This window comes from Eupeodes corollae, chromosome 2 (genome assembly GCF_945859685.1).
Source record: "Eupeodes corollae chromosome 2, idEupCoro1.1, whole genome shotgun sequence".
In the NCBI taxonomy this organism is placed as follows: domain Eukaryota; kingdom Metazoa; phylum Arthropoda; class Insecta; order Diptera; family Syrphidae; genus Eupeodes; species Eupeodes corollae.
The window spans coordinates 62,903,657-62,917,961 of record NC_079148.1 but is presented as its reverse complement, the minus strand read 5'-3'; the positions used below and the strand labels follow the sequence as shown (position 1 = coordinate 62,917,961).

Genomic DNA, 14,305 nt, shown 5'->3' with positions numbered 1-14,305 from the left:
TTACATAATTTATTTAATGATAAAGTTATAATTATTATTATAATTTTTTAAGCCATTCATGTGCTGATATATGGGTTTATAAGAATGATGATATTACTAGCAAGCTTCTAGCGTCCATTTAATTCTAGTTCCTAGAGTGTCGCTATTTCCTTCTACGTTGTATAAAACATTGCTGCAAAGCAAGTTGTTTTTTTTGTTTGTTTGTAATTCACTGCCAGAAGCGCGATCCGAATCCGCAACAACGCTTATTAAATGGTGATAACTTCCTTAAATCTTTTAATCTTTCTTTTTTGTTTTAATTTTATAACTCTATGCATTAATTTTTATTTAGTAAAATATTTTTTTTTATATTTTTTTTTTTATTTTAATTTTAACTATTTCTATATCAAAAGCAAATAATAACTAAACGAAAATAATAATAATAAAAATAATTAAAGATCAAATTGAGTAGTTTTTGTTTGTTGTAGGGTCTGTCGTGTTTCATTTTGTAATAAATAGTGTAGAGTTCAAATTGTCTTACACAAACAAAAAAAAAAGGTGTAGATAAAGAAAAAAGATAAAGAAAACTGTACGTAAAATTATAAGTGACGTTATCATAACATATTAAGAATAAATTGACTTACAAAACAAAGAAAAGGCATTTTGATGTTAGGTCTTAATATCCTATGAATTCGATAGTTACAAAATAATTAAGAAAATTTAATGATCATATATATATGTATATGGATGTATATATCAACTATAACATTAATTGGGCAAAACGAACAACCAAATAATTCTATACTACGAATAACTTAGTAGCTACATTTTAACATTTGAGTTTTTAGAGAAAAAAAAATAAACAAAAACTAAACAAATAAATAAAAATAAAAAAATTATATAAAACGTAGCCGCACGGTGTTTTGCTTATGTTTTTTTTTTGTTTTGTATCAATTATATACTTTTTTTTTCGACTCAAAAAGTCAGACAATTTTATCTCACTGACTGACTTTCTAGTGACTCCAATTTTGTTGCTGTAATCATGTTTGTGCATAAATATTCGCAGAATAATTTTCTTTGTTCCATAGCGCGCATCAACACTTCGTCGTTCGATTGTAAACAATAACTATTTTAATAAAAATATTCTTAGATTATTTTGTTTACAAATAAGAAAGGCAACAGCATTGCTTTTTTGTCGGTTGTCGTATTTAAACATATTTGAACTCGTAATTTATTAATGAAGTATGTAAACTTACTAAACTAATTCTATTTGTTTCAGTTCAGCATGTAAAATATCAAAATGCCTTTTTATAGTAGTAATATAATAATTTATATATAATTATCTTTTTTTATACTTTTCTTCTGTTTTTTTTTTGTTGTTTTTTATTTAATTTATTTAAAATAATACGTAACTAAATCGCGCAGTGAAGTTTCTTCTTTCCTTTTATCGTAATTTTATGTACATTTTAATTTTAATAAATTCTCCTTTTTCAATATAATTCTCGTCTTCTTTTCATACTCATTTACTGGTTGTTTTTTTTTGTTTTTTTTTTTTTGTATTGTTTTGTTTTCTATTTCAAGCATTAAACGTTCTTAACTATATACAAAATGCTTAAAATTTGCTTTGAAGAAGCAAAACATTGCTGCCTCACAATTGGTAGTCATGAACCGAGCATGAGTACATTCATTATCTTATTGGTAAAACTTTAAGAATACATAAATATTTTGTAATTTGTTTTTTTCTTCTTCTAAATGTATGGCTTCAACAATGTTTTCGTGCATTAGGGTTTTGTTTTTGTTTTGTTTTGTTAATGGTGATAAGATGTAGGTTTTAATAAAATCAGTCGTGTATTTCCACCCACTTTGCAAGATTTCTAGCCACTAATTCCTTATTGATAAATATAACATTCTGAAAGTAAAAACAAAAGATTAATTTTAGAGATCAAATTTTATATTATTTGTAATTGAAAACAATCACATTTCATTGCGACCAAGATCAACCTTTTTATAAAAACGTTTATTTATTTATTTTGTAAATTTGTGTTTTATCTTCTGTAATAATATTACAATTGAAGCATTTGGATGAAGAAGGGGGTAAATGACATTTGCAACATTTCGAAATATAGGTTAGGTTATAGTGGCTGTCCAAGATGGAAACGGACACACTTAGGCCAGTTTAATGGCCCATTGTGATACCACATGAATCTTGAGGCTTCCTCCTAAGCTCAATGGAACCAGCTTGAGTCCTTTACGAAACGTGAGAGGCTGATTATACCGATATGATTTAGATCGTTTAGATCGTTAAAGAAGAATTCTCCTAGGTAGTTCTTGCGTTTTCGAGCTAGAGCAGGGCATGTGCAGAGAAGATGAGGAACCGTTTCTTCCTCTTCCTCGTCCATACAGCTTCTGCAACAGTCATTTGAGAATACGCCTAGTCTCGTGGCGTGCTTTCCTATTAGACAGTGTCCGGTTATGACACCTATTATCGAGCTTATATGCGATCTGCTTAGAGAGAGCAAGCACCTTGAACGTTTTAAATCCAGTGTTGGCCAGATGTTTTTTGTGGCTTGACACGTGGTGATGTTGTTCCACCTGGTGCCTGCCCTCCTCGCAGCGTCTTGCATTAGTAGCAGTTTACAAGTAGCGATTGGTATGCCAGTACTTGCCAAACGTGGTAGGATGGGCTGTACTGTACCGTTTCTGGCGAGTTCATCTGCCTTACAGTTACCTGGAATGTCTCTATGGCCCGGCACCCAGCAAATGTGAATATTAAACTGTTGCGCCATCTCCATTAGAGATGATCGACAGTTATGGACTGTTATAGAGTTTGTAGAGACAGAGTCCAGAGATTTGATAGCGGCCTGGCTATCAGAGAAAATACGGATATCAGATGTTGATATCACGTTTTCTTTGAGCCAAGACAAGACTTCTTTTTTCGCCAAAATTTCCGCCTGGAACACGCCACAATGCTTGGGAAGGCGGAATGAGAGACTTAATTTCAGTCGTTCAGAGTACACACCTTTACCAACCCCTTCTTTGGTTTTTGAGCCATTTGTGTAAAAATGGATTGACTCATCCTCCAAGAATGTCCTATCCTCCCAAAAAGAAATGGTAGGTATAGAAATCTGGAAGTTTCTGTCGAATTGTAGTTGGGGGATGGTGTAGTCTGTGTGCTTTGGAATTGAATCTAAATACCTTAGAATTACGGAGTGGCCAATGTTCTTGTAAGTGCATTGGGACGAAGCATTGAAGCGAATAGCAGAGCTTGCAGCTATTTGTTTGTTAAATATGTCAAGAGGTGTAAGGTAGACCAAGGTGTCCAGTGCCGCAGACGGGGTCGTGCGAAGCGATCCGCTTATACATAGGCAGGCTGAACGTTGGACTTTATTTAACTTATCCCTGTTTATACCTTTCTCTAAAGCAGTCCACCATACTACCACACCGTACGTTAAAATCGGTCTAATTACCGATGTGTATAGCCAATGCGTGATTCTGGGCTGTAAACCCCATTTATTACCAATAGCTTTTTTGCAATAAAAGAGAGCTATAGTAGCTTTTTTGACTCTTTCCTGTACGTTGCGTTTAAAATTTAGTTTTTTGTCGAAGACAAGACCCAGGTATTTAGCCTCGTCTGAGAATTTCAATTGGATACTTTAATATAGGGAGGGTTGACAAATGGAATTTTGTATTTCCTCGAAAATAAGACCAGATCGGTTTTGTGTGGGTTAACACCCAGTCCACACTGATCAGCGCAAAGTATTAGTCTGTCCAAGGCATTTTGTAAGAGTTCTTTTAGGATATTAAAATGCTTTCCTGAAACTGCTATAGCAACGTCGTCCGCATAGGCTATCACTCTGAAACCCTCCGCATCCAGACTAGTTAGGATTTCATTCACCACAAGGTTCCAGAGGAGAGGGGATAGAACACCACCTTGCGGTGTCCCTCTACTTACGAATCGTCTGCAAGAAGAGTTGCCCAGTTTTGAGTTAATTATTCTGCTAGTAAGCATTAAATGAATTAACTCCCGAAGCGAACTCTCTACATTTAGAGATGTCAGTGCAGATGTGATTGCAGATGTGTCCACGTTGTTCAAGGCACCTTTGATGTCAAGGTCCTGCAGCTTTAAATGGTTTGAAGCTGTTGAGAGCCTATTGTAGCTTATCCTTTGTGATTAGACCTTGTGGATATGTTGAATTTGAACTTGAACGTATAAAACTGTTGCAAGTTAAGAAACTGTTTCGGTAAGAGAACTACCAGGAAAGTGAGTGTCCAATAGTAAGTTCAGCGATTCATTACTTGAATTCGTCCAGGAGCCGTCTGTATTTTTCAAGCAGCTTGGCAAAGCTGGAATATTTGAAAGAATTTTAGACAGACTTGGAGGATGAACTACAGCCAGGAGACCTTGAAGGGGAGCTCAATTAGCGGTGGTAGTTCCAGCACTCCTGAGCAACCCAAAAGTATAGGAGTGCTATGAATAGCCTGTACTGCCTGTACTTCCTAAACCGTATGCAAAACCGAAACCCTCGAGTAGCAGTGCAACCCGAGGAACCAAAAAACCATCGGAAGGCGCTCTTCTTAGGAACCGCTTCAAAACAGCCTCTCACATTCTTGCCAAGATTACCCAAAATGAAGAGACCGGAGTGATTCATGAGAGGGACGCCTAAGATAAAATAAAGTACCAGAAGGTTGTTGACGAATACAACAACCTTCTGGCCAGCCAAGAAAGGGCCGTTAAGCGTAACAGATCTCATGTAGAGATCTGCCCGTCTCAGAAAAAGAGCAAGCTTGCGGACAAAGCCAGGGAAAGCAGCATCTTCTGGAGAAGCGCAACTGCGTACTCTTAGTGAGGTTGTCAGGGATGACCTCCAAGTAAATGAAATTAACGGGCTGACGAGCTAGCCAGGCAAGGATCGGCCCTCCATAGCTCACTTGCGGAAATGGTTAACAGAGTAAAAATTTACCCAACTGCATTACATCTAGGAAGATATGGCCCACCTATAATAAAACCCGTACAAACGATCTTCTATGCAGGCCAAGGCAAGACATAGCCAGGATTGTTACGGTTTGTACCGGACATTGGCCTACAGGAGTTCATGCAGAGAAGTTCGGTATCTCTTACAACACCTTTCGCCGTAGTTGTAGTGACCAAAGAGAAAGTGAAACGATAATCCATTTCCTCTGCAAATGTCCTGCTTTGGCAAACACTAGAATGAAATACTTTGGAAAAGCATTCTTTCACGAACTTGATGAGCTATCAATGCGACAAAAGCTATGAAGCTTCTCTATAAATCTTTCCCTTTCTATCACAGGTCAAACGAGTTTTTTGTATCAAAACGGCCCACTACAGCTCTAATTGGATCACAGGCTAGGTTGCCTTGAGATCGCAATTCTAAGCAAATATGATGACTGACCACTTGTAGTTTTACTTAAATGAATTTAAGCAAGTTCTAGGCAGGGCATGGGTAACAAAACGAACTCAGCATAACTCTAAAAATAAAACATACACAGTTAATGAAACAAGATTGAAACAGACTCTAAAAAAATGGAACATACGCTTGGCTTATAATTCAATATGGATCTTTATTTAAATTTTTGAAAATGGGATTTTTTTTAGACTGAAACTGTTTATAACGGCAGACGGTCACTTATGTAGGCATTAGCCTAAATTATAATATGATAGTTTTGGTTGTCTTTGACAGTAAGACTTTCTCTGTCATGTCTTTAAATAAACACAACACTGACATTTTTTCAAAACTTTGTTTTTTGCGTTTAACTTATCCTCAAATTATTCTTTGAAATCTAAGACTCAGCATCATCTTGTTTAACATCACTATAATAGCTCATTTACTAGATTAATAGAACGGGGATATTTTTCAATAATTTTCTCATTAGCTGCACGTAATTTCAAGTCCTTGTTTGACAGTGTCTATAAAGACGAATTAACTACATAAAACAATTTTTTACTTTCGAGTTCTCGTCATATTTAAACCATTATCGATGACGTCGAATACTTTAAGTTCAGCTGAGAACTTACCGATACGCTTTTTTAACACTAGGCACGATCAAATAATCTCTTAGATACTTAGAGCCTAACTTTTAAGTGGTTTAAGACTCGAATAAGAGATTATGTTCACAAAAAAAATAGAGTAAACTCTTCTCTTTTAAGAAACTAAAGTGTGTCTCTATTGTAGTGCATCTGCTTTATATTTAATTTTATTTCTATTCAGGGAAAATAACTTGAAACCATTTTAATTAATCAATAAGATTAATAGATTCCATCCATCACTTAAATATGTAAAACTTAAATTGATTTCATACTCACATTAGGTCCTAAGCAAGCGAATAAATATATTTCCGGTATATTATGACTATTATAGCCAGCGACTTGTGCTTGCAAAACTATACCTTTAGTAAGCTTACATAAGATATCTGCTGCTTCTGGCGACCAGCACGTATCTGTTAAAGAAAAAAAAAAACAAAATGAATAAATTTTAATTGAAATAAAAAAACAAGAAAAATCTTTTTTACCAATTGGTTGAACATTGGACAGTATACATTCAGTTGCTTGGAATGGTGTTCCCATAAAATCTGCCCTAATTTGTCTAAGATCATTTAAATGGACATTCATATAGCCTCCAAAGTCCAAAAACTTAACAATACAACGCTGATCATCTTCAGCGTCATTTTCAACGATTTGTACTCGATACCATACGCTGTTGACGCAAATCACACAAACTGCGTTCAGTTCAATTCCAGGAAGCATTGGTGCCTCGCATGAATTATAGCTATCATATAGGCACCTTTGTAAGACCGCCAATGATGGATGTGAGGGATGTAGTGGTTGTTGTACAAAGAAATGACCTCCCGATATAACTACACTCACAACAACATCATTATTAATGCCTTCAATAAGACTCAACTGAAAATATTCATAATTTTTTTTTTTTTTAGCTAAAAGAACTTAAAGTATCCCAACAATATAATTACCTGTAAATTTAACCTAGTTTCTGTAGCCAGAGGAACAATAGTTTGTGGTAAGGCAAAGTGTATTCTTTGCATTGTAAAATTGGGATAGTGCTTCAATGGCAAACGATTACGAATGAGTACCAAAGCAGCATTAATTTCCTTCTCTGTCCCTTCAATGACACAAATTTTGACCTTAGATGAGAACGGGTGTTTTTGCAACACAATATCCGCTGAGGTTTTAGCCTTTATTTGGTTTATGAAATTACGCTTGCGACCGTACAATTGGCCAACCAGGCCGCACGGAAAGAAGAACTCATAAGTGGTTTTTTTGCGATTCGCCTCGGAACGTGGCAGACTGGAACCTTTTCCTGAATCACCCGACTGCAGACTGCTCAAGCTCAACGATGGGCTAGACACATCTTCATTCCGCTTCTTATCACTCTGTAATTCGGTCTTATCATCGTCGAGCTTTGTCTCTTCAACTAAGGGTTCATTAATTCCTGAATCAGTTTTATTTTCACTTTGGCAGCTATGATTACTCTTGATACTTTTGGGCGATTGGTTGTTATTGTTTTCTTCACAATCGGAAGTGACAGTGTATTTGCTTTCAAGGAATGAGTTTTCGGGTGAAATTTTTGGACTTGCCGAAGCCTTTATGACAACAGGTTCCTCCTTAGTTCTAGAATTGCCTCTCACATAAAATGGTACACGTCTGTGAACTGAATCGGGTAGATCCACTGGCGACGATAGATTTTCATAGTCTTCGTCAATGGAACGTAGGATTTGGTTCTCCGCAACTTGGATCTTTGTGCTCAATACTTCTGAATCAATTGGCAATTGCTTACTGGGAGAGGGTCTATTGTTGTTTTGCTTTATTTTAATGGGAGCCGATTTACCAAACATTTTAGTTGCAGGATTGTCATCGTCTTCAGAGGTGTTAATGGTACCGTTTATATTCATGGATGCTGATTTTTTTGGTACATTGTTTTTAACAATGCACTGGGGCTCTTCTATTTTGGATTCAATTTTCTTCTCATCCTTGCCAATGTCCCCACTACTATTTTTATTTCGGTGTCTAAACCAAAAGTAACCAGTGAGGAGTATTGCAATGGGCGGCAGATATAGTAGGGGATGATTCGATACCATTTTGTAAGAATTTTGAATAGATGCTTCTGAAATTAAAAAAAAATAGTTTACTTTAAAAATTAATTTGACAACTTTTAAGATGAAAGAAGATATACCTCAGACGAAAGGACAGACAAGTTGAGAAAGTTGTTACGATAGCTTTAGTTGGTATGTAAATCAGAATAAGTTATTTCGTTTTATTACTATTTATATATTAGATCGTTTACTTTCACTTTTAAAAGCTTCGAGTGTTGTGATTTAAATATTTTTCTCTTTATTTATCAACAAAATGCTTTGAAAAATTTCTAACTGCAATGTTTACAAATAAATTGCTTTAAAATGATTAATAAAAATTAAACCTAACCCAGAGAGGACAAACATTTGAACGATTCAAATCGTAATATCATTCAAGAAAAATAATATTTAAACAATTAATTTCACATATTGAATAACAACTTGCAACAGTAACAACAAGAGGCCTTTTCTTACAGATCTACAAATGGTACATTGCACCGAATCGATAAGAGATTGCTCACGCCCAGGTTATCACCGTGTTTGTGAACCGTTTGTGAACCGCACGAAAAACCTTGTTTAAGTGAAATTGTTACTATGTTAAATAAATAATAATAATCACCAGAGGTGAACTTGTTTATGGTATTTAAATGTATCGATTGCAACCCTGACCACCTACTGTATTTTGTTTTATTTTCTGTTTATGTTCATCATACACCTGAAGGAATGGATTAATCTATTTTTCTTTAAAATAATTTTTAGTCATTGACGTAGTCCAATGCTAATGTTTTTTTTTTTTTTTTTTTGAGGAATTAACAATAAAAATTGTTCCAAATTAAAATTATTATTGAAAAACCATTTTTTAGAAAATGTTTAGATGTTTATTTAAAATTTATATAAAATTATACTAAGTCGAATAAATTGAACAGGAAAGAAAAGGGCAGTTCACAGAAAAAGACATTTATAAATTAATGTCACAATAGGAATTCTGCTCAGGTCTTGTGAGAGCATGATTTCTACATGCATGGACCGTGGACTTGTCTCTAAAATCATACGCTTCGACCGCTTTGAAACTTTCTTGTTACTTGTGGTCAGTGCCAATAAATCGTAAACGGCCGTTGGGCTTTAGATATTTTATTCAAACTTTTTATTTAGATTGATCTCTCCACCATTTTTCAAACATTAAAGCTTTAAAAAAACCCCAATAACTCACAACCAATGCCATATTTCGAGTACTTGTTTTATTCAATTTCAATATCCAAATCCTAACAGAAATATAAATAGCCAACTACCAATCTGTGGTTCGACCTCATCATCATAAAGACGAATATAGTTTTTCGCAATAGAATACTTATAGGTTTGAAAATAATATATTTACCTTATGAAAAAGTGAATCATAGGAAAATGTTTGGCCTTAGGGATTTCCCGCAATAAAATAATATGCGGTATCTTTTAAAGATAATGTAAATTTTCCTGTTTTTTGAACTGAAGACTTAACTTTCTCAAATCATCACATCAGTGCAGAAGTAACATACGTTTCCGTAGTAAAACAGTAAAACATTGGGTGGCAGAGTTATAGCGAGGTCGTACAAGTTATCAAAACCAACATGGCAGTGGTCAACCAAATGAGGTGACCAAGTCAGAAATGGTGAAGAAAGTCCAAAAAATGATATTAGGTGAACGTCGACTGAGAGTCCGAGCTAGCAAACATGGTAGGCATTTCAAAAAGTGTGTACATCGCAATATATGACGTGAACATTTGGATATAAGAAAGCTGTGCGCAAGATGGTTGGCGCGATTATTCACAATGAAATAACCATCACTTTGCACCTGAGACGAAGAAATAGTCAAAACAATGTACTGAAAGGGAAGAATCGGCTCCAAAGAAGGCGAAGACTGTTCCATCTACTGGTAAGGTCATGGCGTTAGTATTTTGGGATGCGCATGGGATAATTTTCATTGATTATCTTCAGAAGGGAAAACAATTAACGGCGAGTATAATGCGAACTTATTCCAGCTTTAGAGTGACGACATCAAGAAAAAACCCATCCGTTATCGCGATGGCCAAAATCAATGAATTAAAGTTTGATTTGCTTCTTTACGCACCCTATTGCCAGATTTAGCCCGAAAAAAAAATAACTCGCTGGTAATAGATTTGCATAAAAGGAAGAGAGCTGCTCGTGAGCTCTATAAGCCGAAGTGGCGAGAGGAACGCCGACTTCCCAGAAGGAAAAAGAGAGGGCATGAGAAGCGTGCGGTCGAAGATGTTGAGAGGTATAAAAGCAGGAATGAGGTTCGAAAGTTTTATGAACAAGTGAAACGAAATTCACAGGTACATAAACCTAGAACCGAAGGCTGCAAAGACGAAAGTGGAAACATCATAGTGGAACAGCAGTCAATGCTGAGGATATGGAAGGACCACTTCTGCAGACTGTATAACGGCGACGACGAACTGAATTCCGTTGTCAGGCAGGATGATCCATTCAATATAGACGACGAAAGCCAACAATCCCGTCCTCTCGACTTAGACGAAGTAAAGATTGCCATATCTAAGTTGAAGTCTAATAAAGCCACTGGAGCGGATGGCTTGAATACCGAGCTCTTTAAAGCAGTTGGAGATAAGTTGGTTAGGAGCATGCACCAACTTATCCGTAAGATATGGTCGGAAGAAAGCATGCCCGATAAATGGAACCTCAGTATTGTTTGCCCGATCCTGAAAAAAGGAGACCCTCTAAACTGCACCAACTATAGAGGAATCAGTCTACATAACATCGCATATAAAATCTTCCCTGCCGTAGTATGTGAACATCTAAAGATCATCGTAAACAACCTGATAGGTTCTTATCAGTGTGGTTTTAGACCAGGAAAGTCCACAGTTGATCAAATATTCACATTACGGCGGATCCTGGAAAAACCCCAAGACAGCATCTACAGGGACGAGATGTATAGAGCCATGTCTAGTTTTTGCTAGGATGACCATGGAGAATTCACGCTGCTACATAAATTTTGGAAACAACTTAACAGATGCGCTGCCATGTGATTTTTTTAACATCGTGCTTGAAAGAATAGTGCAGAGCTCACACGTCAACACTAGAGGCACTATCTTTCAAAAGTATGTCAAATTACTGGCATATGCTGATGACATTGACATAATCGGAAGAACTCAGCGTGATGTCAATGGGGCTTTTGTGAGTATTGAGGCAGAGGCGGCAAAAATGGGTTTAACGGTTAATGAGGGCAAAACAAAGTACATACAACACCGACGTCTTGGTCAAAACGTCACAATCGACAGACGTAACTTTGAGGTAGTCAAGGACTTCGTCTAGCTAGGCTCCGCTGTAAACGCAGAAAACAACACCAGCGCTGAGATCAAATGCAGAATAACTCTTGCTAACTGCTGTATCTTTGGACTACGAAAGCAATTGAGTGGTAAAGTCCTCTCTCGAGGGACCAAAGTGTTGCTATATAAGACCCGTCGTGTTATACGGTGCATAAGCATGGACCATGACAAAAGCGGATGAAAGCACCTTGGGTCGCTTCGAGAGAAACGTTCTTCGTGTGATCTACGGTCCCGTATGCATCGAAAGGGAGTGGAGGAGAAGATGGAACAACGAGCTGTACGGTAGACTTAGCCAGAAGGGTAAAAGTCCAACGACTAAGTTGGCTGGGTCACATAGAGCGCATGGAAACCAATGCTCCGGCCCGGAAAGTCTTCGAATCCGCACCCACAGGCCAGCGCAGTAGAGGAAGACCGCGAATCAGGTGGCGCGTACAAGTGGAAGGTGACCTCACCCAACTTGGAGCGCGAAACTGGAGACACCTAGCTAGGCACCGAGCTAGATGGAGAAGTTTGTTGGGTGAGGCCCTAGTTCACACAGGACTGTAGCGCCACCTTAAGTAAGTAAATGATTTAAGCAAAAATCAAACAGATTTAAAAACAAAAATTCAGGCAAAAGTGTCAAATTTGGTAAAAATATTTAAAATTGTAGTACCCGTAACGGGATGGTTAGTGCGTTGGACTGTCATGCAAAGGGTCTTTGGTTCAATCTCTGCCTGTGCCATCTAACTTTTTTCACGGCTACTGCCTCTTGTGAAGAATTGACAAATCCTCTAAGAGTAATTCTTGTCATGAAAAATGCTTTCTCAAGTTAGCCGTTCGGATTCAGGATATAAACTAACTGTAGGTCCCCTCCATCTCTGACAACATTTCTCGCACACATGAATAGTTGAGATTTGTAAGTCAATAGGCCCTGGTTATTCATGGTCATTTGCGCCATCTAATTTATTTTATTTTTACTTAAAATTTTTCAACAGGTATTGGAATGATAACCCTTCATCACTTGGAACCGAAAAAAAAAATAAACCTGTATAACGTTGAAATCTCCAACAACGAAAAAATAACTGATCAATCGCAAAACAATTCTTCGAATACATAAGAATGTTCTAAAATATTACAATATATTATCGTTTCAAACTTTGCATTTGAAAAAAAAGAACAAAATTTAAATAAACTATGGACATCCTAGAATATGGAGGAAAAGAACACTCAAAAGTCTGTCGCCTCATTGGTATTATTGTTCACCTTCAAACAAAAATTTAAAAAATAAAAAAGAAAGAAGTGCAATCACGTGTTTACAAACATTTTTGGCAGAGGTACACCAAGTACGCATCCGATATACTATTCGTTTGGGTTATTTTTTTTTCTTTTTTGATCTCGTAATTATTCTATTTCGCGCAGAGTAAAATATTTTTAGAACAGCGGCGTTGAATTCGGTTATGAAATCCGTTTTTCTTCTTATTTAATATAATGTGTTTTCTTAGACAATTATGCTCCGATATTTTCATTCAAAGTAAATTGTCAAAATTATACGAAAACGTTTATAGGTAGTTGGATTTGATGTAAGGAAAAATTAGTCGTTATCAGCGTTCGTAGGTTTATTTAATATATTTAAATTTTATTTTTTTTTATTTAGTTTCGAAAAAGAAAACGATAGTACTTTGATATTCAGAATGTTCACGACTATACGAGTGCTTATCTACTAAATTGTCGAATTGCAAAGAAAACATTTTTGGGGGTTGGTTTGCATTTGCACCGTGTTTCACTTCGCTTCACAGTTCAGCGCTCAGTTGATGCTTGCTACCTTAATGTAAAATGTATTTTCATTTGTGTCAGCTGAGCGATCAAATGATTCTCTTTCTTTTTTATCGATAAAAATACACAAATAGAGATCTTTCGGGTATTTTGTTTGTAAAGTTACTTCCCTCCACCCAAAACCAAAAAAAAAAAAAATGCACATGATTTTATAACATAAAATTGATGTTTCTACTTTTGAAACATTTTCGAATTTTGATCTTCGTGTATTGCAATTTTACTGGATATGATAACGATATTAAGACTGCTTCACTTGCATTAGTAATATTCTGTACAGCAAGGAATGAGGATGTTTTCAGTGAATGGATGGTAAGCATGAATTTTGAATTGTTAAGCTAAAATGTTGGAAAATTTGAATTGTTGAAAACTTGGTGGCTAATTTGTGAACAATATTTTGTATTTTATTTATTACAAAAATCGCTTACAAAGTAGGACATGAGTCTTATAAAGTGTCGCAAGCCTTTACATTGTTTTCAACAGTGTGTTAAGTTAGGTTGGAGTGGCTGTCTAGATGTCATTCGACTCACCTAGACCTCAAGGGTCCATTTTGATACCACTAATGAGGTTACTCATGGGAGAGTATTGAACTTAAACAAACCATTTTGCACTTTTAATGGAGTTAGAGAGACATTTTGTGTCAATCGTTACCAGTTCACTGGTATTAACGAAGAAGGGATTACCGAGAAAGTTATTCCTTCTAATGGAGAGTGCTGGACATGTACATAGAAGGTATTGGACTGTTTTCTCTTCCTCCTCGTCCATGCAGCTTCTACAGAAGTCATTTGTGTAGACCCCTTGCCTCAGAGCATGTCAGCCTATGAGGCAGTGTCCGGTTATTACTCCAATTGTAGAGCTTATACTTTGTCTAACAAAACTTTAAGAAGTCCTGTCACTTGTCTACCATAGTAGTCCGCGCGAGTATACGTGTAAAAATTTAGGTAAGCTTAAGTAGTCCGCGCGAGTATTCGTGTACCAATTTGTTTTGATTTCTGTTTTCTTAGAAAATAAAGGTTTTTCATCATGAGTAATTCAGACCTATATAGATGGCTTTTGGAGATGGAGACTGATGAT

At 36.1% G+C, this 14,305-nt stretch overlaps 1 protein-coding gene across 3 annotated transcripts in view; it reads right to left on the bottom strand.

The window, feature by feature from the left end:
* Nucleotides 1-316: 316 nt before the first annotated feature.
* LOC129944620 (A-kinase anchor protein 1, mitochondrial) overlaps nucleotides 317-14,305 on the bottom strand; it is a 30,790-nt gene continuing 16,801 nt past the window's right edge. Inside the window, exons 1-6 of one of the 3 annotated variants that reach the window (XM_056054180.1) lie at nucleotides 12,723-13,116; nucleotides 8,187-8,379; nucleotides 6,967-8,117; nucleotides 6,508-6,898; nucleotides 6,302-6,435; nucleotides 317-1,888 (exon numbers count right to left, since the gene is read on the bottom strand). In XM_056054180.1, the coding sequence (XP_055910155.1) occupies nucleotides 1,820-1,888; nucleotides 6,302-6,435; nucleotides 6,508-6,898; nucleotides 6,967-8,091 (1,719 nt within the window). In that variant the 5' untranslated portion in view covers nucleotides 8,092-8,117; nucleotides 8,187-8,379; nucleotides 12,723-13,116 and the 3' untranslated portion in view covers nucleotides 317-1,819. Of the gene's footprint in view, nucleotides 1,889-6,301; nucleotides 6,436-6,507; nucleotides 6,899-6,966; nucleotides 8,118-8,186; nucleotides 8,380-12,722; nucleotides 13,117-14,305 lie in introns of those variants that run through there. The other 2 variants (XM_056054181.1, XM_056054179.1) reach the window with 2 other exon arrangements.